Source organism: Puma concolor, chromosome B3, assembly GCF_028749965.1.
Source record: "Puma concolor isolate L17-30 chromosome B3, mPumCon1.1.hap2, whole genome shotgun sequence".
NCBI lineage: Eukaryota > Metazoa > Chordata > Mammalia > Carnivora > Felidae > Puma > Puma concolor.
This window is the reverse complement of record NC_141672.1, coordinates 147,766,367-147,791,292: the sequence shown is the minus strand read 5'-3', so window position 1 is coordinate 147,791,292 and position 24,926 is coordinate 147,766,367. Positions and strand designations below refer to the sequence as shown.

General features: G+C 52.8%; 1 protein-coding gene across 2 annotated transcripts in view; it reads left to right on the top strand.

Annotated features, from left to right (window-relative positions):
* The window catches only part of ARNT2 (aryl hydrocarbon receptor nuclear translocator 2), a 143,676-nt gene that overhangs the window by 88,263 nt on the left and 30,487 nt on the right, over positions 1-24,926 (top strand). For both annotated transcript variants that reach the window (XM_086711748.1, XM_086711749.1), the window contains one exon: positions 24,354-24,430. In XM_086711748.1, coding sequence (XP_086567874.1) covers positions 24,354-24,430 — 77 coding nt within the window. The remainder of the gene's footprint in view (positions 1-24,353; positions 24,431-24,926) is intronic.

Sequence of the window (24,926 nt, the reverse complement as noted above, 5' to 3'; positions counted from 1 at the left end):
GTTACTTTCTTCTTTCCTCTTCGCTCCTACGTTTGCCCAGTTACCACATGACTTTCGTAATCAGAGACAATGACGTTTTAAAGAAGTCTCTGTGACTTTTCTAACGCACGCTGCGGACAGTCGGAGCGAATGGTTCGTACTGAGTTCAGAAATGGTGCCTTTCTGTTTGCTTTTTGGTTTGGTCTCACGGTGTATCGTTCGACTGCTGGCCCCTAGGAACGTAGAGCTTCTGGAAAACAAGCCTGCGTCAAACCAGCTGAGGCTGTGCTGCTAGTTCCTTGGTGGATAACTACATTCTTAGCACCTGTGACACTTCGTGCCTCCCCTTGACACTCGAGACCGAGCTCAGGCTGCATCCTTCTCCTGCCCCAGGACTTAGCCCAGACCGGGCTCGGAGGGTATATTTCAAGAAGACTGGACGGACGGATGGATGAAAAGAAAGAAGGAGCGAAAAGGATGAACGAGACGAGAGTAGTTGACCTAGGGAGTGGACGTGGGAAAGAATTTCTTGCCAGAATTTCCAAAGGCGTTTCTAGGACCTGCTTTTCCAGAAATCTTTTCAGATGGAAGAAGGAGTCATCTGCCCTGGATGAGGTGGCTGGAGTGAGGTCATTGGCACACTCACCCTAGAATCAGGTCACGGGGCCAGAGGCCGGGAGGAGGAGCTCCCTCTCCGCTTGCACGGAGCCTGGTGAACGTTCTCCAGGAGTCGTGTCCCCGCGGCCCCCAGCTCCTTAGTCGCAAACGACGACGTGCTTAGGATGAAGATCTCCCAAGCACCAAAGTTGCCGACCTTGGCAGTCTCTCAAGGTGCAAAGACGCGGACCTCATGGAGCAGACGGGGGGGCTCGGGAAGGACCCTGGGGAAGCCGCGTGCAGCACGTGCGCATCCCCGCGAGCCTGCTGGGTGTGCGCTCAGAGCCCTGCCTGGGGCCACCGACCCCACACTACACAGGGACGGCACAACGCACTCCGGCGTGTCCAGAGGCCTTCGTGATTCGCCTCGCTGCGTTGTGTACCGCGTGGGTTTCACCTGAAGTGTTTGGGGTGCGACAGGGAGGAAAGGCGGGGTTCCGAAGACCGTCCCCTTGCCAAATCCCGCAGCTGCTTAGTCTGAAGACGCGGGCTGTGCTCGACAGAATGAGCAGGTGAAGAAGCGCCCAGAACGCGTTGCGTTTTGTATCTCGTGAGGTGTGTTCAGAGCCCGAAGGAGACTTTGACCTTGGGAAGATGTTATTTGTGGCCCCCACCGGGCCGTCATCGCCCTGTGGCCTTGCATTTCAGATGGACGTCCAGAGTTGAGCCTCTGTTCCGGTGACCGTCCTCTGACCTGCCTGGGTCGTCACCTGGCAACCCGTGGGAGACCTCTGGTGAAGGGGCACTGTGTCCACACAGGGCAGCAGCGTCGGGCCCGGGGGAGGGGGAGCCCGAGCAGGGTCCAGCTGCTCCCGCCTGGACTGCGAGGTCAGGACGGGGGTCGCTGTCAGTGCCTGCATGCCTTCTCGGCGGTGAGGCTGGTTCCTGCCTTCACTTTGCTGCCGGCCGGTCAGGGAGCCTCGGCCACGGCGTGCCAGAGGCCGAGGTGTTAGGGGGTCTCTGCTAGAGTCCGTGGTGGCCAGGCTGGTGCTGTCCCTTCGCCAGACGGCTCCGCCCCTGCGCCCGCTCACCTCTAGCAGCCCCACGCTTTTGCGCTTTGCTCGTTGAACACGATGTGCCTCCGGTTGAAAATCTCCAAAAGCTGCTTTGTCTGAATCGAGGCCACCGGCCCACGAGGGGGCGGCCGGCTCCCTGCTGTCTCTTACCCGCGGCCACCCGGTCCTGCGTCTGCACATCAAGCCTCGGTCTCCTGCTCAGCCCCTCGGTCTGAAGCCCCGGTCAGACAGCAGAGCCGTGACCTTTGCTTTGAGACCCAGGGCTGTGGTCCACGAGGCCTTTCGGGGCAAAGCTGCCCTTCTGTTCCCACCATGGGTCGGGCACTTGGCTGGGCCCTGGGGACCCTCAGGCTGGTCGGGCCCAGTTCCTGCCCCTGTAGGTCCCGGTCCAGCGGAGGGGGCAGGTAGGCGTGCGGGTCACAGCAGAGCCTGGGGTCAAGGGTGGCAACGGAGGCACAGAGTGCTGGGAGTGCCCTCCTGCTCGCTCTGGCGACCCTCCCCGAAAGCCTCGCCGGCAGGCAGAAAGTCACAGTCGAGCAGGAATGCCGACAGGAGGGAGACAGAGGGATTTCCTCATTGAGAAAAAGCCTGGCAGGTTAAGGGAGAGCATGGATGGGGGCTGCAGGTTGAACAGCGACCGCAGCTCCCTTGGTGAGTGCTCGCCATGAGCGAGGCTCTAGGAAAGGCCCCCTGTGTGCTTTAGGCTGCTTAGCTTTCACGACGCCCTCCGGAGGTGCTGGCCCCGTCGTCATCCCCGCGGCACAGACGGGACACCGGAGGACACGCACGGTGCCGTTGCCGGACACAGTTCAGGTACTCGGTCGTTGTCTTCCGTCGTCGTCTCTCAGGACGGTCGCCCACCCTTGCTCGGCCCCCCGTGACTGCTCTGCTCACCCTCGTCCCCCCCAGACCGGGTTCCCTCCGTTATTGTATGTCCTGCCTCGGTGCCACGGTGACCCTTAACAGGCCTCTTCGAGAAGGGGGAGTGGGGGCACCATTCACAAGCCCTCGACGTGGCTGCTCCTGGGAACTCGCGGGTCGCGGGGCTCCCTGCCTGACGGGCCCGAGACGGGCTTCTGTTCTGGGCGGCCTGCTTCCCTTTTCTCCCGCTGTGACATTTGTAGTTATCCCTGGAATTCAAGACTTTCACTCAGTCTGTTTTCATTAATTGTAACTGGTGCTGCATGGGCCCTCCTGGCTGACAACCCCCCCCCCCCCCCACGGCTCTGTCTTCACCGTGGGGGGCTCGTCTAGATTTTCCAGGTCGCTGCTGCTTCCCGGCCTGCCCCGCTCACACCTGCGGCCACGTCGATTTCCCGCGTCTGCCCCCTCCCGCTTCCGCTGGTTTCTTTATCCCCTTCTTCCACATTCTGGTGGAGTTTCTCAGTCCTAATCCCCTCTCTGTGATTCCCATTTAATTTTGCAAAAACTCTGTTGTGGTACATTTCACGTGAGCTCAATGCTTGTTGAATTAAAGCTGTGTCTTTTTTGTAAATACGGTAAATTTAGGGGATCCCCCTTTTATTTAAACTAACTTTTTTCTTTAAGTGGGAACATGAGCTGTGATTCCTTCACTCAGTCTCCTCTTTCTCACGTGCTGGTGATTTTCCCACGGGGCTCGCCTTCCAGAGGCCGCTAGGCGGGCGTCCACTGTTGAGGCTGGAGGCTGGTTCCATCACTGACCGTGTGGGTTCCGGGATGGCCTGTCAGGCCCGACCAGGGCAGACGAGCAGTGCTTCCCTTTGCCAATACCTGACCGGGGGTCCGTTTGTCTGTGCCCGATGACAGGGTGGGGACAGGAGACTGAAGTCACAAACAGCCCAGAGGGGGCGCCCTGATGCCTTCTGGGAGGTGTGGGTTCAAGGCTGGCTGTCCCTCATGACTTCCCCCATTCCACACTTGTCTCTGGCCGCCATAGCTCAAAGCTTGTAGGTTGGCCATATAGGGCACCCCGGGTGACCTTAACCTTCCTGTACGGGGACTTGTGTCTTGCTCAGCTCTCCCCTTGGTGGTCTTGCCCAAACCACCCACACACAGGTCTGCTCACGCTTGCCCGTCTGCTCATGGGAACCCTGCTGCTTTCTGATGCTGACGCACGCTTCTCCCGGCTCAGGTTCTGGTCCTTTCCACGGTGATTTGGGAGGCCGGGGTGGTTAGCCAGGTGGTCTCAGTTTCCTCTTTTGAGCTTCAGAGCTCCGCTTTGCGAAGCGGAGGGCCCATTTCTTCAGAGTCACCAACAGGAACGCTGACATTCAGCATTTTCCCAAGTATCTTCCGAGATCATGTGTCCCCAGAGAGGCTCCGTGAAGAAAACGCTCTGTGGTCAGTGACTTGGGAAATTTCACGTCCTGTTTTTCCCTCGTAGGGAAGCATATCCCAGAGGTGCAAACCGAAGTCTCTGAGAAGCCCTGATGAAACGCCTTTATCTCTGTTTAAACTATGCTTCCCAAATGTGTTTGGCCAGGGAAACTTTTTTTTTTTTTTTTTTTTTTGCCTAAAACTTATTAGTATTCCTCGGGGAGTATTTGGGAAGTGTGCTGCGAACAAGTGGCCCGAATTGCTTGCAGCAGAAGGTGGTTGTTTTCTCCCCCTGCGTTTGGCAGGGTGCAAAACTATGTCTTAATTCACATGTGAGGATGTGGGTCCCAGGACAGACTCCACCCAGCGTTACCGAAAAACAGGCCAACTTTCCATGAGCATCTGCGCGGGGTCAGTGCAACCCCGGGTAAGAAATGAAGACACATTTCTGGCCGCTGCTGAGTTTTACCCCAAGCAGAAGTTTCCAGTTACATGTCATTCATGCTGTTATTTGTATTAGTCGGGATTTATTTAGACCTGGCATTAGCGAAGCGGGTTTCCGAAAGAGAGGTGATCGAACGTAAGGCAAGCTGAGTTTGTGAAACTGAGTAGGGAACTACTGAAATCTGTTAAAGTGGTTGGAGTTATCCTGTTCCTATTAAAACCCACTTTGCTCAGCACTGCGGATCCTGCCAGGAGGCGTCCCTTCCCGACACCCTTCCTCCAGGCCTGGCCTCCGGCCTCCTCGCAGCCCTGTGCCCCTTTCTGTGCGGTGCTCTGGCTCTCTGTGCCCCCCACCAGCCAGGCGGCTCCTTGAGGGCGGGAGCCGGGCCTCACGCGCCGCTAAACGCCCAGGGGAGTCCGGGCGCTGAGGACCAGCTCAGACAGTGCGTTGAACCTGGCTGACTGCGTGGCTGAACTGCGACCTGGCGTTTGGACCCCTGGAATGTCAGAGCCAAGGAGAACCTTGAGCTCACCTCGGGCCAGCCCTCTCTGCAGAGGAAGCCCCGCAAGGCCGTGTCTCCGCTGACCCCGGTGTCTCTCCCCTGCCCTTAACCGCAGCCCAGGCCCTCCAGAGGACGTCTGCACCCAGGCAGAGCCCAGCCACCGCATGAGGCCGCCTCTGTGACCAGTCTAGGGATGGCACTTTCCGTGTCACAGTGAGGGTGAGAGCCGGTTGTGTCCAGTTGCCCATGCTGGGCACTGTGCCAGATGCTTAATACATACTGCGTTGCCCCATGCCCCCTTCACGCTTCGTCGCCCTGTGCCCCTGCACTTCCCATTGTACAGATCACAACTGTCATGGTCCCGTCTTCTGAGGCTCTGAGAGGCTGGGCGCTTTGCAGTCAGTACGGGGTGGACCTCAGATTCCCAGGTCAGGACTCCTGTCACCGCCACTGGGGGGCCTTTGTCCCCAGTGAGACCACTCTGTTCCCAAAGACTTGTCTCCTGTCGAAGCTGGTGTCAGCCATGGTGACCACGCTCCCTTGAAGGCCTTCTTTCCCGGGGCCAGGTTTGCCGCTCGGTGCCCTCGCCGGGAGGCTGACATCCTTGTCACCAGCATTCTGGGTACAAAGACAGCGCGTGCCTCCCCGTGTCCAGGGGTGACCCCAGTGCTCAGCCGCCGCCCCCTGAAACATGCCCCCGGAAGGACACACGTGCCTTCTGCGCCACGGGCAGGCCACGGGCCGCCCTCCGAAGGGTGAGGAGAGACAGTGGAGCTCAGCCAGCCTGGGGCGGAAAGTTCTTCGTTCTTCTGTCTCGAGCATCTGCCCTTCTCATCGTCCCCCCGCTTCCCACGGGCCAGGTTTTCCGGGTGCGAGCTGCCGGAACCAGTTTGGAGATGCGCTCCCACAGATGGAGCGAACGGCCCCCAAGATGGGGGGCCTTGTAGGTTTTTTGAAGGGCTTGACATCGGGTGGGGGCCGCACTTTCAGGGGGTGCAGGGCGGAGCACGGCCAGGATGGGTGGCAGGGGAGGGGCGGGCGTGGATGTGGGCAGAGGGCTGCAGAGCTGCGGCGGGAGGACGGTTGTGGGGGGGCAGCTGGGTGGGGGGGGTGTCCACAGTCAGGGGCCATTGGGGGAAGGAGAGCCCCTGCTGGGGCGGTGGTCACGGGGCGGAGGGTCCTGGAGGCGGCCGGGTCACAGAGCCTGCAAGAGGCAGGTGGCCACGGGCTTGGGTGGCAAAGAATCATTTCTAAGGACTGAGTGGAAGGAGCTCAGTTCGAGAAGGTGAGCGGAGGCAACAGGGCCTGACGTTCGTGGGGGAAGAATACGGAGCAGGAAGTGGTCGGTGGAGGGTGACAGCCGACCGGGGGGCAGGTCACGGCCGTGGCGGGGGGGGGGGGGGCCCTCGGGTGCCCAAGGCAGCAGTGCTTTGGGGAGGCAGTGAGAGCACAGCCCTAGGCGGGCACGGGGACAGACAGACTGCCGGCCATAGCCCCCTTTTGAGCCACTGGGGGTTTCGATTCTAGAAGCCAGCTAGTGGGACGTGTGCCTGTATCTGTGAACTTGTCACAACCGAGAGCTGAAAGTCGCAGTGAAGTCCCCCCTGCGCGGGCGTGCGGAGGACCGGGGGTTCAGTGTTCCTGTTCTTCCCTTGGAAAACAGCCCACTGCTGTCCATGGAAACCCCTCCCTGTCAGGGAAAGTGACAGGGACTCGGCCTCACGTGGCCGGGGGCCCGGGAGGCCTGTGGTGAGGTGGAGGCCTGGAGAGGGGTGGCCGATGTGCCCCCGACTCCTTCCTCCCGATGTCCCCGCTGCACCTCCGTGGGGCGTTAGTGTCACAGCCCCTTACCGGCCAGTGCTTTGTTTACAGGTTATGATTTATTGGAAAGAAAGCTCTCGGTCCAAGTTTATACAGAAAATACTCGTTTACAACTTGGCTTTTAGGCAAAAGAAGATGCATGTTAATTTTCATGATTTAGGGCGGTTAATTTGGAAAAGGGGTGTTCCATCTCTGCCAGATGTTTTCGAACTAAACTCCTACTATCTCGGGTGCATTTTCCCTCAATTTGGGGATCAAAGGGTAGAGTCCTTATTTTATTTTAGTTTTTAGTGTTTTTTTATTTTTGAGAGACAGAGCATGAGCAGGGGAGGGTTAGAGAGAGAGGGAGACACAGAATTCGAAGCAGGCTCCGCTCTGAGTTGTCAGCATAGCACCCAACGTGGGGCTCGAACCCACGAACTATGAGATCACGACCTGAGCCGAAGTCGGATGTTTAACCGACTGAGCCCCCAGGCGCCCCGCGGGGTAGAGTTCTGATGTCTGGATTTAAGCACACGGCACCCATGGTCCTGGCTCTTAGGTATCACCTAAGAAAACTTCCCAAGTGGGTGAAACCCACCATTTTAAGTATCGGACACCACGTGCTTGCCTTTTTTTTTATCCTGTTGTCCTTAGTTTTTAAACACCTATTGCAAAAACAGCCCATCTTCATTAAAGAAATTTAAAAAGTCTATAAAATCTTGAAAAATATAGTCAAACTCACCCACAAATCCATTTTTTTTTTTTAATTTTTAAAAGGTTTTAAAAGCCTACAAATAAGTCTCCCTTCGTACCCTGGTCCTACGCCTGAGAACCAACTGGGAACACCCCCGTGCTTCATCTTCTAGGTTTTTTTCTTTTTTATTTATTTATTTATTTATTTATTTATTTATTTATTTATTTTATTTTTTCAACGTTTATTTATTTTTGGGACAGAGAGAGACAGAGCATGAACGGGGGAGGGGCAGAGAGAGAGGGAGACACAGAATCGGAAACAGGCTCCAGGCTCTGAGCCATCAGCCCAGAGCCTGACGCGGGGCTCGAACTCCCGGACCGCGAGATCGTGACCTGGCTGAAGTCGGACGCTTAACCGACTGCACCACCCAGGCGCCCCCTAGGTCTTTTTCTATGTAAGAAAACGGTCGGAGGTCATGTTATATATTTTACAACACAGCTCGTGTTTTAACGGGTCACGGATTTCATGAATACGTTACCAAGCTGGTACATACACCACTAGTCCATTCTTTTCATTCTTTTAAGTGGCTGCATCAGATTTTGTCGGCCATTCCTCAAACGAGAGCACTGAGATCGTTTCTAGGTTAGGGCTCCGGCCAAGGGATGACCTTGTATGCGATTCTTTACCCTTGAGTGTGGGTTTCTGCAGGGAAGTCTCCGCGTTGGTAGAGTGATGACCCAAGCCCCTTTTCGTAGATACTACCAAGTTCACCTTACAAAGCTGGAGGCCAGTGTGTCCATTTTTCCACACTCTTACCAAGAATGTTTCCATGCTCTGGTAAGTTTTGCCAGTCTGATAGGTTTGGGGGGAAAGGACATATTTTAAATTGAGTTTTCTTCATTAGCAAAGTTGAGCACCTTTCCTTGGTGCATTGACTATCTATCTGCATTTCCCCGTGAGTTGCTTGTTCATGACGTACGCCCAGTTTCCTGTCGGGGGATGTGTTTTCCTCATTCACTTAGAGAGGGTCTTTATAACATTATAAATATTAATCCTCTGTTTATTGTATGTTGCAGATATTTTCTTCTAGCCTGATGTTTAGCTTCCGATTTATTGTTTTTCACGCACAGAATGGATGAGGCACACAGAACGTACTCTCATCTCTCTCTGCTGATTTGGAGCTCTTATGACAGAGTTCTAGTGCTGGACAGGAATTCACGTGACAATTCAAAGATGTCCTCAGGGCTTTTCAGCCCACTGCTGCCTCCCCTGTGGCTGTTGTTTTATTGGCGGTTTGTTTCGGTGGTTGTTTCCTTTTACGCTCCATAGGATCCACTGTCCTCAAATCCACCTGCTGGTGGCTGATGCTTGTTCCCTTGCATGTGCCTGTTTTCATCCTGTCCCCATCTGGGGACACAAATTGCTGGTTGTCATCCTTCATGGTCAAGACAATCAAACAGCCCAACTTGCTGGTATCCCGGGTGAGAGGAAATAAAATAGGCTGTGAGTTGGGGACTGGCAGCCTTTCCTGAGAGCAGAGCGCATAGACTATACCGAATGGTCTTTGGAACATCCGTGAGGGGAGCGGGGAAACGTCGTTCTGGTTGCCGAGATGATAACGGGTACTTCCCAGATGGATGAGGTGCTTTTGCAGGCTTCCGCCTTGCATGAGGGACCCCCCGTCGCCTGGGGGCACAGGGCCTGGACGTGTGTGTAACTGTGCCAGACTTCCGTGGCACCACGCCGCACCCTCCCCCCGGCGCCATTCCAGACCCTACCGTCCGCAGTGCCCACCAGTCCCGCCACTGACCCACCCAATTCTCACAGACCCTTGTCCCTAAAGCCTCCCCCAGCGTTCCGCCAACAACTTCCAAGCCACTTTATTTGTGTCGTGTTGTCCTTGTTATGACAGCTTGTTCGCATCTGCTTTCCCCGCGTACGTGCTGCTCCTGGAGAGCAGGGGCCACATCACGCGCATTTCTGTGTTATTTAAGCTGCAGAGCACGGGGCTTCGGACACGGCGGGAAGTCTGGTGAATGTTTGGTGCCTGAATCTCTCTCTGCATCTCCCAGTTACACACCCCGCAGTTTCCATCCAGGAGGTACCCAGATTTACTGCTGTCACTATTTAAAATCTTTAATCAGTGCTACTGAAAGAATTTATGCAACTTTACAATAAAACACTAAGTACGAAAACAGCAACGGCAGATAGGTTTTATTTGAAAGCCCACTTTTTAAAAAAAAAAAATTTTTAATGTTTATTATTTTTGAGACAGAGCATGAGCAGGGGAGAGAGAGAGAGAGAGAGAGGGAGACACAGAATCTGAAGCAGCTCCAGGCTCTGAGCTGTCAGCACAGAGCCCGACACGGGGCTCAAACTCACGACCCGTGAGATCATGACCTGAGCCGAAGTCGGACGCCCAACCGACTGAGCCACCCAGGCGCCCCATTAGCGCATGTGACTCTTGATCTCAGGGTTGTGGGTTCGAGCCCCACGCTGGGTGTAGAGATTACTTAAAAATAAAATCTTAGAAAAATAAAGCTGTGACTCGAAATGCTTTTATTATTAAATGTGGGAAAACTAGGAATTTAACTTATGAAAATAGAACTTATTTAACCTGTGAACAAGGAAAAGAATAACAAGTTAACATGAGCTAAGTAAGAAGATGGAGGTAATGAAATAAAAATGAAAAAAATTAAATCTGAAAACAAAACTATCATCCTATTGATAAACAGGTCTTTGTGAAGATGTGTAGAAGAGAAAAACTCTGAAAGCCTAATTCTAGTTTATAAAAAGAATGAAAATAAATTGATGTTAAGAATGAAGAAACTTATCAGAAAAAGTTTAAAACTTATAAACATATAGCATGTGTGATTTAGATTGATGCATGTTAAAATCTTTAGGAAGAAAGCTAATTTCTGGGAAAATATATAACTAAATTTGAATTAAGAAGGGAGAAAAGATCAAAGCCAGGCAAGACATTGAAAAAACTGACAAAGAATTGCTCCCTAAATGGTACCAGGCCTGGAGGTTTTATGGGCAAATTATTATTTGTTTTTTAAAGTTAGCACGACTTTGATACAAAACTGGTAAGGGCATATTAAAAAAAAAAAGTATGAATGCAATTTCATTTGTAAATATAAGACACTAAATACAAGGGCCAGCAAATCAAATGCATGATTGCAAGGTTGCTTGAGTGGTTTAACATTAGAAAATCTGTTCATGTCATTAATTATCCAGAAGACAAAAGCTATATGACAGAAATTCATTTCAGTTAGCAAATATTAAAAATAGATATCTTTAGGGGCGCCTGGGTGGTGCAGTCGGTTAAGCGTCCGACTTCAGCCAGGTCACGATCTCGCGGTCCGTGAGTTCGAGCCCCGCATCAGGCTCTGGGCTGATGGCTCGGAGCCTGGAGCCTGTTTCCGATTCTGTGTCTCCCTCTCTCTCTGCCCCTCCCCCGTTCGTGCTCTGTCTCTCTCTGTCCCAAAAATAAATAAAAAACGTTGAAAAAAAATTTTAAAAATAGATATCTTTAGAAACTAATAAAAGAACCGTATTTCCTTAACATGGACGAAACGGTCGTCAACACCTTACGGGACGCGGAAGCATTGGAAGGGTCCGGGGCCTTCACTGCAGGGACCAGTGCTCCCCGGCCCCCTCACACAGCATTGCTGTGAGACCCCCACCCCCAGCAATCACGTGAGAAGAGGGAAGAAGGCACAATTACTGCTTGAAAGGAAGGAAAGAAAGAAAAGTAAGATGAAATTAACATCACTTGCAGAGGATGTGATGATCTCCCAGAAAAACCAAATCTAACCTATGGAAAATGTTTTAGGAGATTGAGTACAGAGCCATTTAGGAAATTCTAGAAAAAAAAATCAGTACCAGTTAGAAAAATACAATATGAAAAATACCCATTATGAAGATAGCGACATTACAGCGTACATGTTAAAAATATTAACATGACCTGTGTAAGAGTACTGAGACACCTGGGGGGCTCAGTCAGTTAAGTGTCTGACTTCAGCTGAGATCATGACCTCGCAGTTTGTGGGTTCAAGCCCCGCATTGGGCTCTGCACTGACAGAACAGGCCTTCTTGGGATTCTCTCTCTCCTTCTCTGTCCCTCCCCTGCTTTCTCTCTCAAAATAAATAAAAGTAAACATTAAAAAAAGAAATGTGTAGGATTAAACTACCAAATAATACTGAGGAACACAAATGACCTAGCTAACTAGCATCCTGCATAGTCTTTGAGACAAAGGTTTAGCATTATAAAGATTCCAGTTAGTTCCAAACCAGTGTAGAGATTTGATACAGTTCCAATAGTTGCCCCATTGAGATTTCTTTTAAATGAAAATTAATTCTCAAATTCATACAGGCCAATGAATATTAAAATAGCTAATAAAATCTCAATACACTGCTGGGGAGTAATTTCTGTACCAAATATGAAAATATGTGTGTTAAAACCTGAATAGTTAAAATGTGCCACGAAAGTACAAATCAAGTTATTGAAGAAAAAGACCCAAAAGAGACCCAAGTATTTTTAGAAATGGGCTATGCGATGAGGGGAAGCATTTCGGCTAGTGGAAAAAGGAAAAAATTGGTCAGTACATAGTTTGAGGACAACTGACTAATCATTTGGAAAAACATGATGTCAAGCATATCAAAAATAAGTTTCAGATTTATTAAAGACAAAATACGAAATTTGAAAGTACTCTATGAAAATATAGGTGAATATTTTCCATAACCTTAGGGTAGAGGTCATTTCGAAAATTTTGTTTTAATGTTTATTTATTTTTGGGAGACAGAGAGCACGAGCAGGGGAGGAGCAGAGAGAGAGGGAGACACAGAATCCAAAGCAGGCTCCAGGCTCCCAGCTGTCAGCACAGAGCCCAACGAGGGGCTTGAACCCACGGACCGTGAGATCATGACCTGAGCCAAAGTCTGATGCTCAACCGACTGAGCCACCCAGGCACCCCTGGTCGGGGTCATTTCAGAGAATGAACCCCAAAGGCCAAAATTACAGGGTAAAGACTGACCGTTCTGATCATCTATTCTTTAATAATATTCTGTTCAAACAGTAAGAAAATACTTCTGGGGTGCCTGGGTGGCTCAGTCGGTTAAGCATCTTGACTTCATTTCGGGTCCTGATCTCACGGTTCGTGGGTTTGAGCCCCGCGTCAGGCTCTGTGCTAACAGCTCAGAGCCTGGAGCCTGCTTCAGATTCTGCGTCTCCCTCTCTCTCTGCCCCTCCCCTGCTCATGCTCTGTCTCTCTCGCTCTCTCAAAAGTAAGTAAACATTAACATTTAAAAGAAAAAGAAAAAATATACTCTTTAGAAAACAAACTTAAAAAGTAACTTGTGTGAGCCCTGTGTATTCTTAGCATGTAATGAGAGTTTGGAAATCCGTGAAAAAAAAGAGATCCCCAAGAGCTCTTTGGTATCCAAGAGTCTGCACAGGCTGTCCCCTAAAGAACAAATGGAAAATAAATATATATTCAAATGAAATAAAAGAACAGCAAATATAACCAATAGCGAAGTACCGTTTATGTTCTCTGGGCCAGCAGTTTCGCTTCTAGGAACTTTTATAGGAAAGAAGTCCTCAATCTGCTGGAAGCCTTTGTCTGCAGGGATGCGGGGGGCGGGGGGCATCACTCAGGTGAGCGAAAAGCTGGACCACCAAATGGCTAAGGACCGAAGGGTTCGGGTCCGACGAATCACCGTCCATCCATACAAAGGGAAGACGACAAACAGATGTTTCAGCACATCGAGAGGTTTTCCCAGTGAGTTCTAAAGTTTCCAAAGCAGATTACAAAACAGTTAGAGGGGAAAAGAAAAAAAAAAAAAAAAAAAGACCTTTTATTATATACACAGTAAAGGGCATAAAGACTATTCCCGTAATTATGGGTAATTTTAACGTTTATCTTATATTTTTCTATCGTTTCTAAATATGCTCCACGAAGACAAAAGTATACCAAATTGTCACCTTTGATATTTTTTGGCTTTGGTGGGACTGTTTTTTTTATTTATTTTTGAGAGAGAAAGAGAGACAGAGCACGAGCGGGGAAGGGGCAGAGAGAGAGGGAGACACAGAATCCAAAGCAGGCTCCAGGCTCCGAGCTGTCAGCACAGAGCCCGACGCAGGGCTTGAACCCACGAACCACGAGATCATGACCTGAGCCCAAGTTGGACGCTTAACCGACTGAGCCACCAGGCACCCCTGTTTTGGTGGGACTTTTGAGTGGCTTTTTATTCCCTTCAGCTCCACCTCTTTGTGTTTCAAAATCTTTTTTTTTTTATGCACCAGCTTGATTGAGATATCAGGCAGATATCATAAAATTCACCCATTTAAAGCGTACAGTCTCTTGGATTTTGGTGCATTCGCGTAGTTTTGCAACTGTCCCCACCGCGAATTTGAGGATATTTTCGCCACCGCAACAAGACATTCCATACGCGATGACAGCTAGCCCCCCTGTCCCCCCAGTTCTAGGCACCCGCTTTCTAGATCCACGGACTTCCCTATTCTGGACGCTTCCCACAGACCCGTGCCATTCGTGATGCCCGAGTCTGGCTTCTTTCCCTCAGCCCGACAGTTGTCGAGGTTCACGCTACAGCACGAGTCACGGCTTCCTCTTTGTTGTAAGATTGCATTGTCTGGATTCGCCCCCTTCCGTGTGTCCCCTCAGCAGGTGCTAGGTGTTAGGGCTGTTAACACTCGTGGGGGCCCCGTGAGGAGCGCTGTTCTGACCGTTCGTGCACAAGTGCTTGTGTCATGGCTCTTGGACGTGTCCCTAGACGTGGAGCGCCGGTCACATGGTAGCTCGGTGCTGAGCCTCGTGAGGAGGCTGCCAGACTGTTTTCCGAGGCACTGGCACCGATTCACGTTCCGGCCGGCGGCGTGGGAGGCTCCCATCTCCCCGCAGCTTCACCAGCACTTGTCATTGCATTTTTCGAAGCTGTAGTCATCGTGCTAGGTGCGAGGTGGCTTTGACTTGCATTTCCCGAATGGCTCACGATGGGCAGCGTCATTCCTTGTGCTCGTTACTCACTCGGGCGTCTTCTTGTTTGGAGTAACGTTCAGACCCCTTGCTCGTTTCCAGTGGGGAATACGTGTCTCTCTATTGCTGGGAACTGAGTGAAAGCCATGCTTCGAGATCCCGTGGGACCTGAGGACGGTGCAGAAGCAACACTGGGAAAACAGAGACCATCCAGATACGCGGAGGGTAACCCGAGGATGGCCCAGGACCGCCGTGTCCGAGGTGCGTCCGGACAGAGGGCCACCCTGAAGCCGCCCCGCCTCCCGCGGGCACCCGCAGCCGCTGGGCCCCAGTCACCGGAGGGGTGGCTGCAGGTGCACCGGCGGGCAGACCGGGGCTCGTGGGGGCTGTGGCACGGCCGCCCGGACAAGCGTTTGGCCCGCCGGCCCCGCTGCCGCCCCTTTCCTGGGGGAGCCGAGCCCGGGGTCCTGAGAGATCCTTCAGACCTAGGCCCCTAAAGAACCTGGTCCCTTCAGGAAGGTTGGCGTTACTGAAGACTTTCCGGAAATCTCACAGACGCACCGTTGGATCCCGTTCCCTCCGCGACTTGCCCGCATTGAGACCCAAACCGTTCATGCAGCAGGTTGCACTGCACGTGTGCAAAGCCAAGGAATTATTTCAGCGTGACTACCTGGTTGGCCAAAAGACATTCTCCCAGGCGCGCCTGTCCGCGTGCGTCCTGGACCGGTGTCTCGGGCCCCGTCCCACGTCCTCCTCTGCCCGTCTAGGCTGACGCCCCTTCTGACCAGGACTCGTTTCCTTTCCTTAGTCGGCATAAAACCACCAGCATGTTCTCGTGCTCGCGGAGCGTGTGGGGGAGGGCCTTAGACGCGGTGCGGTAAGGACAGCTTTCCTCCGCCCCACCGAGCGTGGGGCCGCCGGCTGGCATCACTTCCACTGTGTTTTATTGGTCAGAGTCTTCACAAGGGAAGCCAACTTCAGCCCTCGGCGGAAGGGACATGGAAGAGAGTTTGTGGCTATTTTTTTTCTCTGCGAAAGTTCTCCGTCAGCGCCTGTTAGACGAAGAAGGGACTCTCGAACGAATTGTAGCACGTCTCGTAGACGGTGTCGGGTATCGGCCAGGGAGAGCCTGACCCTGCGGGGTCCCCCCAGAGGCTGGAACTGAAGCCACTTCCCTTCACGCCGGCCACACCACAGCGCCCTTCGCACAGGCCCCTCCGCTCCCCCCCGGCCTGTGGCGCAGTGTCCTGACCCCCACATATGGCGGACACGCACCTGTGCCCACCGCCTTCCTTGCCCACAAGCCCACCGATTCCCAGCAGCTGGAGAGCGAGGGCAGAGAAGAGAGAAGGCGGCCGATACCCAGGCCCCGGGCTGGAAGCTTCACGCACATGGTCTCCTTCGGCCCTGACAACGTCCCCGCAAGGGGGGCTCGTTCGCCCCTTTCGCATGTCGGGAAGCGAGGCTCATGTTGGGTCGCTCCCGCGGACGCCTCGGGCGCCCAGCCCTGGTCTCAGCCCCAGCCGCGGCAGACGGGTCCTGGGGAGCGGAGACCCACCCCGGGCTGCCAGCGCCCCGCTTTGAGGTGTGGCATCTTAGCAGTTTCCGCACCAGCGGCTTCCCTGCAGGGATGGCGCCTCGCACAGTCGCGAGCAGAGCCCGGAGCCTGGAGGCGCTAACCCTCGGCTGGGCTCCCCCTCTGCCACACCCCTCCCTTCCTCGCGCCCTCCTCCTTGGCTTGCCTCCCACAGGAACCGTGCACACCGAGGTCCTGGCCTCAGGCGCTGATTTGGGACAAACCTCACCAAGATGCTCACTTGGCCAGTTGCGGGAAAAACTAGGGTTGGGACCGCGTTGAGTCCGGGACAGCTGAAGAACGGCGTGCGTCACACGGCCCCGGAGCCCTCGCCACTGACGGCCGAAACCGATGGAAGACGATGGGGGTGCGGGAGAGCGGGGGCTAAAGGGTGCACGGGACAACCCCCACGGCCCCTGCACCTCTTTCTGCGCGCGCTCAAGTGAGGCTGTGGGTCAAGGCGTGCCTGAGCAAACGGCGAGTGAGGACGTGAATCCTTGCAAGTTTTGGAACTCGTCCTCGACAGTAGGCGCCGTGCCCCTCATGAGCCCCACGGCGTGCGGTGGCCTCTCCCCGGCCGCGTGTCACAGCCTCACACGGATCGGATGTAACTCGGGCTAAGATGAAGGTCCCGCGTGGCTCCGTGGCCTTCGCTTCTGTGACAGGTTCTGTCAGTGGCACATACTTCCTAGAAGACAGTCCGTGAAGTGAAACCCAGGAATATAGATCTTGCTACCAAGAGTGTTTAACCCATCATGAGACTCAAACAAGCCTGAACTTGGGTCCCAAGAGGGTTTAACCATCATGAGACTCAAACAAGCCTGAACTTAGGTCTTTATACTTAACATATATTTCTTCTAAGCAGCATATAGTTTGAGCTTGAAAGACCTTTTCTTTTTTCTTTCTTTTTTAATTTTTTAATGTTTATTTTTTGAGAGAGAGAGAGAGATAGCATGAGCAGGGGAGGGGCAGAGAGGGAGGGAGACACAGAATCCAAAGCAGGCTCCGAGCCGTCAACACAGAGCCGACGCGGGGGCTCGAACCCACGAACCACGAGATCATGACCTGAGCCAAAGTCCGACGCTTAACCGACTGAGCCACCCAGGCGCCCTGAAAGACCTTTCCACTTGGTAAAGATTTCTAGGTAGACAGGTTTTTTTCCCCGCTCTCTCGATACTTTAAAATACACACACTTGCATTGTTTCTGTCAAGAAATCGACTCTTCTAAAACGCATCTTCGTTGTCTGTAGGTCAACGTGTCCCTTTCCCCTGGATGCTTGGAAGATCTTGTCACTGGTTTTTGACGAGTGATGCTGTGTGCTGCTGAAATTGTCATAGTTCCTGTGCTTGGGGTTCGCCAGGCTTCTAGCATCTGTAGATTCATACTTTGTAATAAATTTGAAAAGTGTTTAGCCATTAGTTGTTCAAATATCCTTCCTGTCTCCCTTCTCTCTCTTTGGAGACCCCAGGTGCACATATCAGGGCACTTGAGGTTTCCATGGCTCACGCACTGGTGTGCATTTCTCTAAAAGATCGTTTTGTTTCTAATGTGGGATCGTTTCCAGTGCTGTGCCTTTGAAGCACATCCCTCCTTTGCCATTAATACATCCAGGACACGTTTCATCTCACACATTATAGTTTCCATCTCCAGGAATTTGATTTTGGTCTTTTTAAAATATCTCCCTTGGCTCGACTTAACTATTTGAACATACGGAATGCAGTTATAAAAACAGTTTCAGTGTGTTTGCTAATTCTAAGATCCGTGTCACTTCTGGGTCTGTTCTGCCTGGTTGATCTTTTCCCTTATTTATAGGTTATATTTTCCTGGTTCGTTCCAGGCCTGGTAATTTTTTATCTGATGGTAGACATTGTGAAATTTAAGCTGCCGGCTTGGAGACTCTTATGGCAAGAAGTTGGGGTGATCGTCGGGCACATTTGTTTTCCATACCTCACAGATGATTCTTGTTTATTGTCTCATATACAGTGTCTTGAACACCATTGTTTCTTTTTTTTTTTAATACTTATTTTTGAGAGAGAGTGAACAGGGGAGGGGCGGAGAGGGAGAGGGAGAGGGAGAGAGGGAGAGAGGGAGAGAGAGAGAGAGAGAGAGAGAGAGAGAGAGAGAGAGAGAATCCCAAGCAGGCTCCATGCTGTCAGTGCAAAGCCCAACACGGGCCCCAGACCCACAAACTGCGAGATCATGACCTGAGCCGAAATCAAGAGGCAGACGTTTAACCGACCAAGCCACCCACGTGCCCCCAAAACCGTTGTTTCTTAGATCTGTTTGTTTCCGGCTGTTTCGGGCAGGAAGGTAAATTGGCTGGAAGTGTAAGTCGTGGGCATGTGTATTGTGGACGGCTGTCAGCGTGACTCACACCTTGCGTGCCCCGCCTTCCGTGCCAGGGACCCACGTTCCGTAGTGTCCAGAATAAACGAAGCGAGGTCGTGGCAATGGTCATACCTAGAGCATCCTGGGAAACCGTTTCCAGGGGAATGCCCCAGCCAGAAGCATATTCAGAGGAGTGACAAGGGGAAAGGGACACTTGAGCCATTTTTGAAGGAAGAACGGTTAAATTGAAGCAAAAGGATGTTTGGCCGACTTGGGAGACCGCGTATCCTTTATCTGTCGGAAGGGCGAGTGCAGACAGGTCGAGGGCCTGCAGGTGAAAAGTCAAGAGAGTCATTAGGTACGCGGTAACCATCCCATCTCTGGAGGCCTTGTCGTGTGGCCGTGGCTTCCTGCGTTCAGGATGGCTGCGAGGGCTCCACCATCACGCTTGGGCTCCCCAAAAGGAGGCTCTTTCCTGAGAGCCTCGCGCAGGGACTTCCGCTCACGCCTCACAGGCCAGAGCTGCGTCCCTGACCACTGCCACCCCAACGGGGTGGACACAGCCCCCTCTGAACAAACCTGCGTTCTGCCGGCACGGAAGGGGGAGCGGATGTACGCGTACGTGGGACGAAGGGGGCGGGAATGTACGCGGGAGGGGGAGGGGACGTATGCATACGAGGGAGGGGGAGGGGACTATGCGTAAGCAGGAGGAAGGGGGAGGGGACGTACGTGTATACGGAAGGGGGAGGGGACGTACACGTATGCGGGAGGGGGAGGGGACGTACGCCTGCGTGGAAGGGGGAGGGGACTATGCGTAAGCAGGAGGAAGGGGGAGGGGACGTACACGTACGCGGGAGGGGGAGGGGACGTACGCCTGCGCAGAAGGGGGAGGGGACTATGCATAAGCAGGAGGAAGGGGGAGGGGACGTACGCCTGCGTGGAAGGGGGAGGGGACTATGCGTAAGCAGGAGGAAGGGGGAGGGGACGTACGCGGGAGGGGGAGGGGACGTACGCCTGCGCAGAAGGGGGAGGGGACAGTCGCGGAAGGGGGAGAGGTCACCAGCCGTCCTCTGCAGGAGAGCAGACCAGGGGAACGGGCGTTGGCAGGAGGATTTGGGCAGGGTTGAGTCTGACGGCCGCGTGAGACAGGGGTGAATCTTCCCAGGAGGCAGGTGGAGTCAGGGCCTGGAGCTCCAGAGGCAAAGTGAGTCGGGGACGGTCTCGGGTCCGGTTACTGTGTGGCTAGAAGTGGAGGCAGGGGGAGAGGATCAGCGGAGAGGAGGCCGGGAGGCCCAGGCTGGGGGGGGGGGGGGGGGTGACAGCACATGCGGTGGCGGCTATCAGGGCTGCTCCGTGGACCCCGGGCGTCCGGAGACCGTCGCAGAGGCGCGCAGAGTTGAGACGCTTTCCCCGGGGCACCGAGACGTGGTTGGACCTTTAAACTGCGTCCGCTTTGCGCGGGTGGTGCGTAGGCAGTGGCGGGTAGACACTTGTGGAGGCTCAGCGTGCCTCAAGGCAGTGCCACCAACCCGCCGTCGTGGTCACCACACGCTTGCAGTGAAAGACAGTGTAACATTTTTTTAATGCTGGTTTCGCGTAAGCATGTCCTTGATGAGGCTGTAAAAGCACTGACCGGATGGGACCCTGAAATGGGAAGGACGCAGGCACACAGCCACTTGTGCTGCATATCCAAGCATAGTGGTTGTGTCCGGGAGAAGCACATGTGCAGTTGTTTGAGTTGTGAGCCCAACAAGTTGCCTTTTTTATGAAACGCCATTTTTTTCTTGAAAGAATGACTGACAAACTGTGGTTTATTTAAACTTGCATATTTGGGGGGCGCCTGGGGGGCTCAGTCAGTGAGGTGTCTGACTTGGGCTCGGGTCATGATCTCATGATTCGTGAGTTCAAGCCCCACATCAGGCTGCTTGGGATCCTCTGTCTCCCTCTTTCTGTCCACCCCCCTGCTTTCATGCACGCGCGCGCACACACTCTCTCTCTCTCTCTCAAAAACAAACGTTAAAAAAAGGTAAATAAATTTGTGTATTTGGCAGATATTTTTGTAAAAAATTAAAATGAACCTGTCACCTCAATGAAGATGATAGTATTTGCTGTCAGTGATACAATTAAAGCTTTCTAGTAAGAATGAATTTTGGGAAACTTGTGTCCACCACCATGGTCTTGACCAATACCTAGAAATGTTTTTGATGAAATACGCCATGGTATTTTTTTTTAATATACCAGATTTTTAAAATATCATGTATTCTAATGTGGCAACATTTAGATCTGTGTGATTTGATGGACCAGTATTTCCCTAGTGATGAATACATTGTGTTCCAGTCATATATCAGTAAAAGGCCCATTCAAAGTGTAAGACCAATCTGTTATAATGTAACAGAATGCTGAAATACTCATTGATACAGTTTTTATTTTTACATCGCAGTTGACCTTAAAGAAACAACCACTTGTCAGGGCGCCTGGGTGGCTCAGTTGGTTAAGTGTCCAACTTTGGCTCAGGTCATGATCTCGTGGTTCGTGGGTTCGAGCCCCGTGTCGGGCTCTGTGCTGATGGCTCAGAGCCTGGAGCCTGCTTCCGATTCTGTCTCCCTCTCTCTCTCTCTGCTCCCCCCTCCCTGCTCACACTCTATGTCTCAAAAATAAATAAACATTAAAAAAAAAAAAAAAAAAAGGAGAAACAGCCACTTGTCAAGATTTAGGAAAGCATCAGGGGCGCCTGGGTGGCGCAGTCGGTTAAGCGTCCGACTTCAGCCAGGTCACGATCTCGCGGTCCGTGAGTTCGAGCCCCGCGTCAGGCTCTGGGCTGATGGCTCAGAGCCTGGAGCCTGTTTCCGATTCTGTGTCTCCCTCTCTCTCTGCCCCTCCCCCGTTCATGCTCTGTCTCTCTCTGTCCCAAAAATAAAATAAACATTGAAAAAAAAAAAAAAATTAAAAAAAAAAAAAAAAAAAAAAAAAAGATTTAGGAAAGCATCAAAGATTACCATCCACGATGATCTGAGAAAAAACTTCTCCCTCCTCCAGCTACCTGTCTGTGTGAGGACACGTTTTCTTCACATACCTCAAGTAAAACAATATATTGTAATCGACTGTGTGCGTAACAGATGTTAGAATCCAGATGTCTCCTATGAAGGCATTCGATAGATTTTCAAGAATACCAAAGTGATTCGGGGATAACTTCTCTTTTAAGAAGGTATCTTATGTGATCGAGAAATCTCCGGCATTTCCAGTAAGATCAGAAACAAGGCAGGACTTCCCAATCTCTCTACCACTCTTCAGCATCGTTAAGAGATACTAGCCCGTTCCCTTAGATGAATCAGAGGCAACTAAATGTGTGAAGAAGGAAAAATGACGTCTTTTCAATTCTGGGATAGTTCACCTGCAAAAGCCCAGTGGGCCAGTCACAAAGCTAACTGAAACAGTAGCACAATTCAGTGAAATGGCACACTGCGGTGCTAACATACAAAATCAATCGTCCCCGTATACATAAATAATAAACGGAAGTCGTAACGGTAGAGCGAACCCCCTTTAAATAGCAACGGAAGACGATTAAAGACTTAGGAATAACTTTAGTAAGTGTATAGAGTACAGGTACATGTGAGGAAAATTTTAAACACCCCCCAAAGACACAAAAGCAGGCTTAAACAAATCAGAAAATGCCCCCGTTCTTGGGGAAGATGACTCCGCATTACAAAGATGTCCGTTCTCGTGAAGTTAATTGATACATTTAATGCAGGCCAGATAAGAAAACCAGCAAGCTATTTTGTGGAGTGAAGTAAGTTGGTACTAAGCTTCATGTAAATCCCTGAGAATAGCCTAGAAAACACTGAAAAAGTGTAAGAGAGGAACAGCCTTACCAGATACTAAACCCTGCAATAACGCCTCTATAATTAAAATCGCACAGGACTGATGCTTAATAGACCGCTGGCCAGTAGAACAGAAGAGAAAGCCCAGAATTAGAGCCAAAGGTGTATGGGAATTTATCGTAGGATAAAGGCAACATCTTAGATCACTGCGCCGTTAATAAATGTGGATGGACAAACAGACAGCCATTCGGACAGAGATAAGATCAGATCCCGTGGCTCATGCCCCACACGAGAATAGTTTCCAGTAGGTTAGGGATCTAAATGTAGGAAGTGAAAGCATGAAAACATCAGGGGAAAACACGGGTGAGTTTTGGTGTAGGAAATGGCTTTCCGGAACTCCATAAAAGAGCTTGCTGGTATCTTAAGAACGATGGTGGTAAAAGAAAAGATTGATGAATCTGACTCCATAAAAACTCAAGTTGTTCAGTCGCCATACGCAAAGCCAGAAGACGGCACCAACCAGGAGACCATATTCACAACAAGGACTTAATCCCTTAATATGTGACGAACTCTTGAGTATTGAGAGGCAGAAGGGCGCCTGGGAAGCTCAGTCGGTCAAGCGACCGACTTCGGCTCAGGTCATGATCTCGCCGTTCGTGAGTTCGAGCCCCGCGTCGGGCTCTGTGCTGACAGCTCGGAGCCTGGATCCCGCTTCGGATTCTGTGTCTCCCTCCCTCTCTGCCCCTCCCCTGCTTGGACTCTCTCTCTCTCTCTCTCTCTCCAAAATAAATAAGCATTCAAGAGAAAATTGAGAGTCAAAGGACCAAAATCCCAGGAGGAAAATGGGGAAGAGACGGAACAGATAATTCACGGAAGGGCAGGATCCGAAACTGGTCTTCACACGTACGTGACGGCACGCTCCGCTGGCCGAGACTGGGGGGACGCAGGCCTCTCGGACACGTTGTGGGAACGCTCGTCGGCACGCCCCTCCCGGGGGAAATTTGGCAACACCCAAACCTACGACCGCACCTGCCCTGCACCCGGCAGTCCCTGGGACGGGTGTCCTCTGGGTGAATCCACAGGCGCACTTCCTTGCAGTTGCTGGAGGACACACGAGCACAAGGTGGTCTTTGAGGCGTTGACTTTGCCCAGCGTCAGAAACACCTGCACGTTTGCACGCGGGCAAGTGGTCGATGAGCCCCGGTACCTGCGATCTGGGAATAACGAGGGCCTGCGTTCCGGGACCTGCTGTCCGGTGAGGTGAGCGAAAGCCCGGGAGTGTCTAAGGGGCACTCCTCTTCCCGGTCCAAAGGAGAGAAGATAAGAAAATGACGCGTGTACCTGCTCCTTTGGGTAGGAGAGAAATACAGCAGGGGTGAAGCAGAAACTTCAGAGACCGGCCACCCGCGGGAGCGGACGGGACGGTGCGCTGGGAACGGAGCGACGCTTCTCTGGCTCTCAGAGCCGCGGTCGGCGGTGAGGGGCTGTCCCCGTACTTGTGGGGTTGCGTCCCCGGAAGCTTTGGGGTGACCAGTGTGGCGGTCTTTATGATAAGCTGCGTGGCGTAAGAGACGCTTCCTTGCTTCGCTAAGGCGGGAACCTTGCACCACGAGCGACGCGCATCGCCAGACCCCCGCCGGACGGGGCAGAAGACTCTTTTCCGACCAGAGAACAACGAGGGTTGTTTTCACCAGGTCCTGCCTCTCCAGAGCACCGGGGTTTTGTTTGTTGCTTAAGGATTTTATTTTTAGGCGATCCCCGCGCCCAACGTGGGGCTCGACCTCGCAGCCCCGAGATCCGGAGTCTAATGATGCCCTGGCGACTGAGCCGGCCGGGCGCCCCAGAGAGCTCTGGTTCTCAGCGCTCGGTAACCAACCCCCTTTTCTCCCTTCGAGCCCGTGCAAATGAAACGTTTACGGCACCAGAAATGCCCACTTGCGCTTCTTCCCGAGGTTTCTTTTATAGCTGGACGTCCTGGCCGAGTTTGCAAATGTCCAAATGGGTACTTTGCGCTTCATCTTCCTCACGATCTCGCGTGTCATCCACAGACGCAGGGGTGAGGCCCCGGGAGGCCACCGGAGACGCCGGCCGGGCGGGTCCCTTCGCCGCCGCCTCCCCAGACCCTGGGTGGTCCACGTGCACCTGGGGTTTTGGTTGCACTCGTACGTGCCTGGGCGCCTCTGCCCTTTCCCATCCGCCTTGGGCAGGCGTGGACGAGCCCGGCTTGTCTCGTTTCAGGCATGACTATACCCGAGGAGGACGCGGACGTGGGGCAGGGCAGCAAGTACTGCCTCGTGGCCATCGGAAGACTCCAGGTGAGGGAGGACAGCAGGAGTGGGTGGGTGACTGTCCCCAGCCCCGCGAGCCCAGCGTCCTCAGGGCTCCGGGCCCCTCGCCGGGCAGGGCGGAGGCTGGATGTGGGAGAGAGCAGGGACGGCAGGACGCCAGCCCCTGCCGGCGACCGCGGGCCACAGTAGACGTGGCTCGGGGGACGCTAGCCTGTCGCGCTCCTGGCTCCCAGGTCTCACCGCCTTCAGACACGTGGTTGAGAGGCATCATTCACGTATCCGCGTGTGATAAGCATTGCTTGTTCCTCACAGTGGTGGGGGGGGGGGAGGGGTGGAGAGTGAAGCCTTGCAAACACTCGCTCCACAAGCGTCTACTCTCCAAACATCTGACCCGTCCCGTACAGCCATTTGCCATCCTGAGTCAGGGGAAGGTGGGGAAGGGAACAGCAGGAACACCTCTGAGCACCAGCTTCATACCCTGTGAGATCGCAGGGGGTTCGTTGTTCCCACTGGCCGGTGGGGA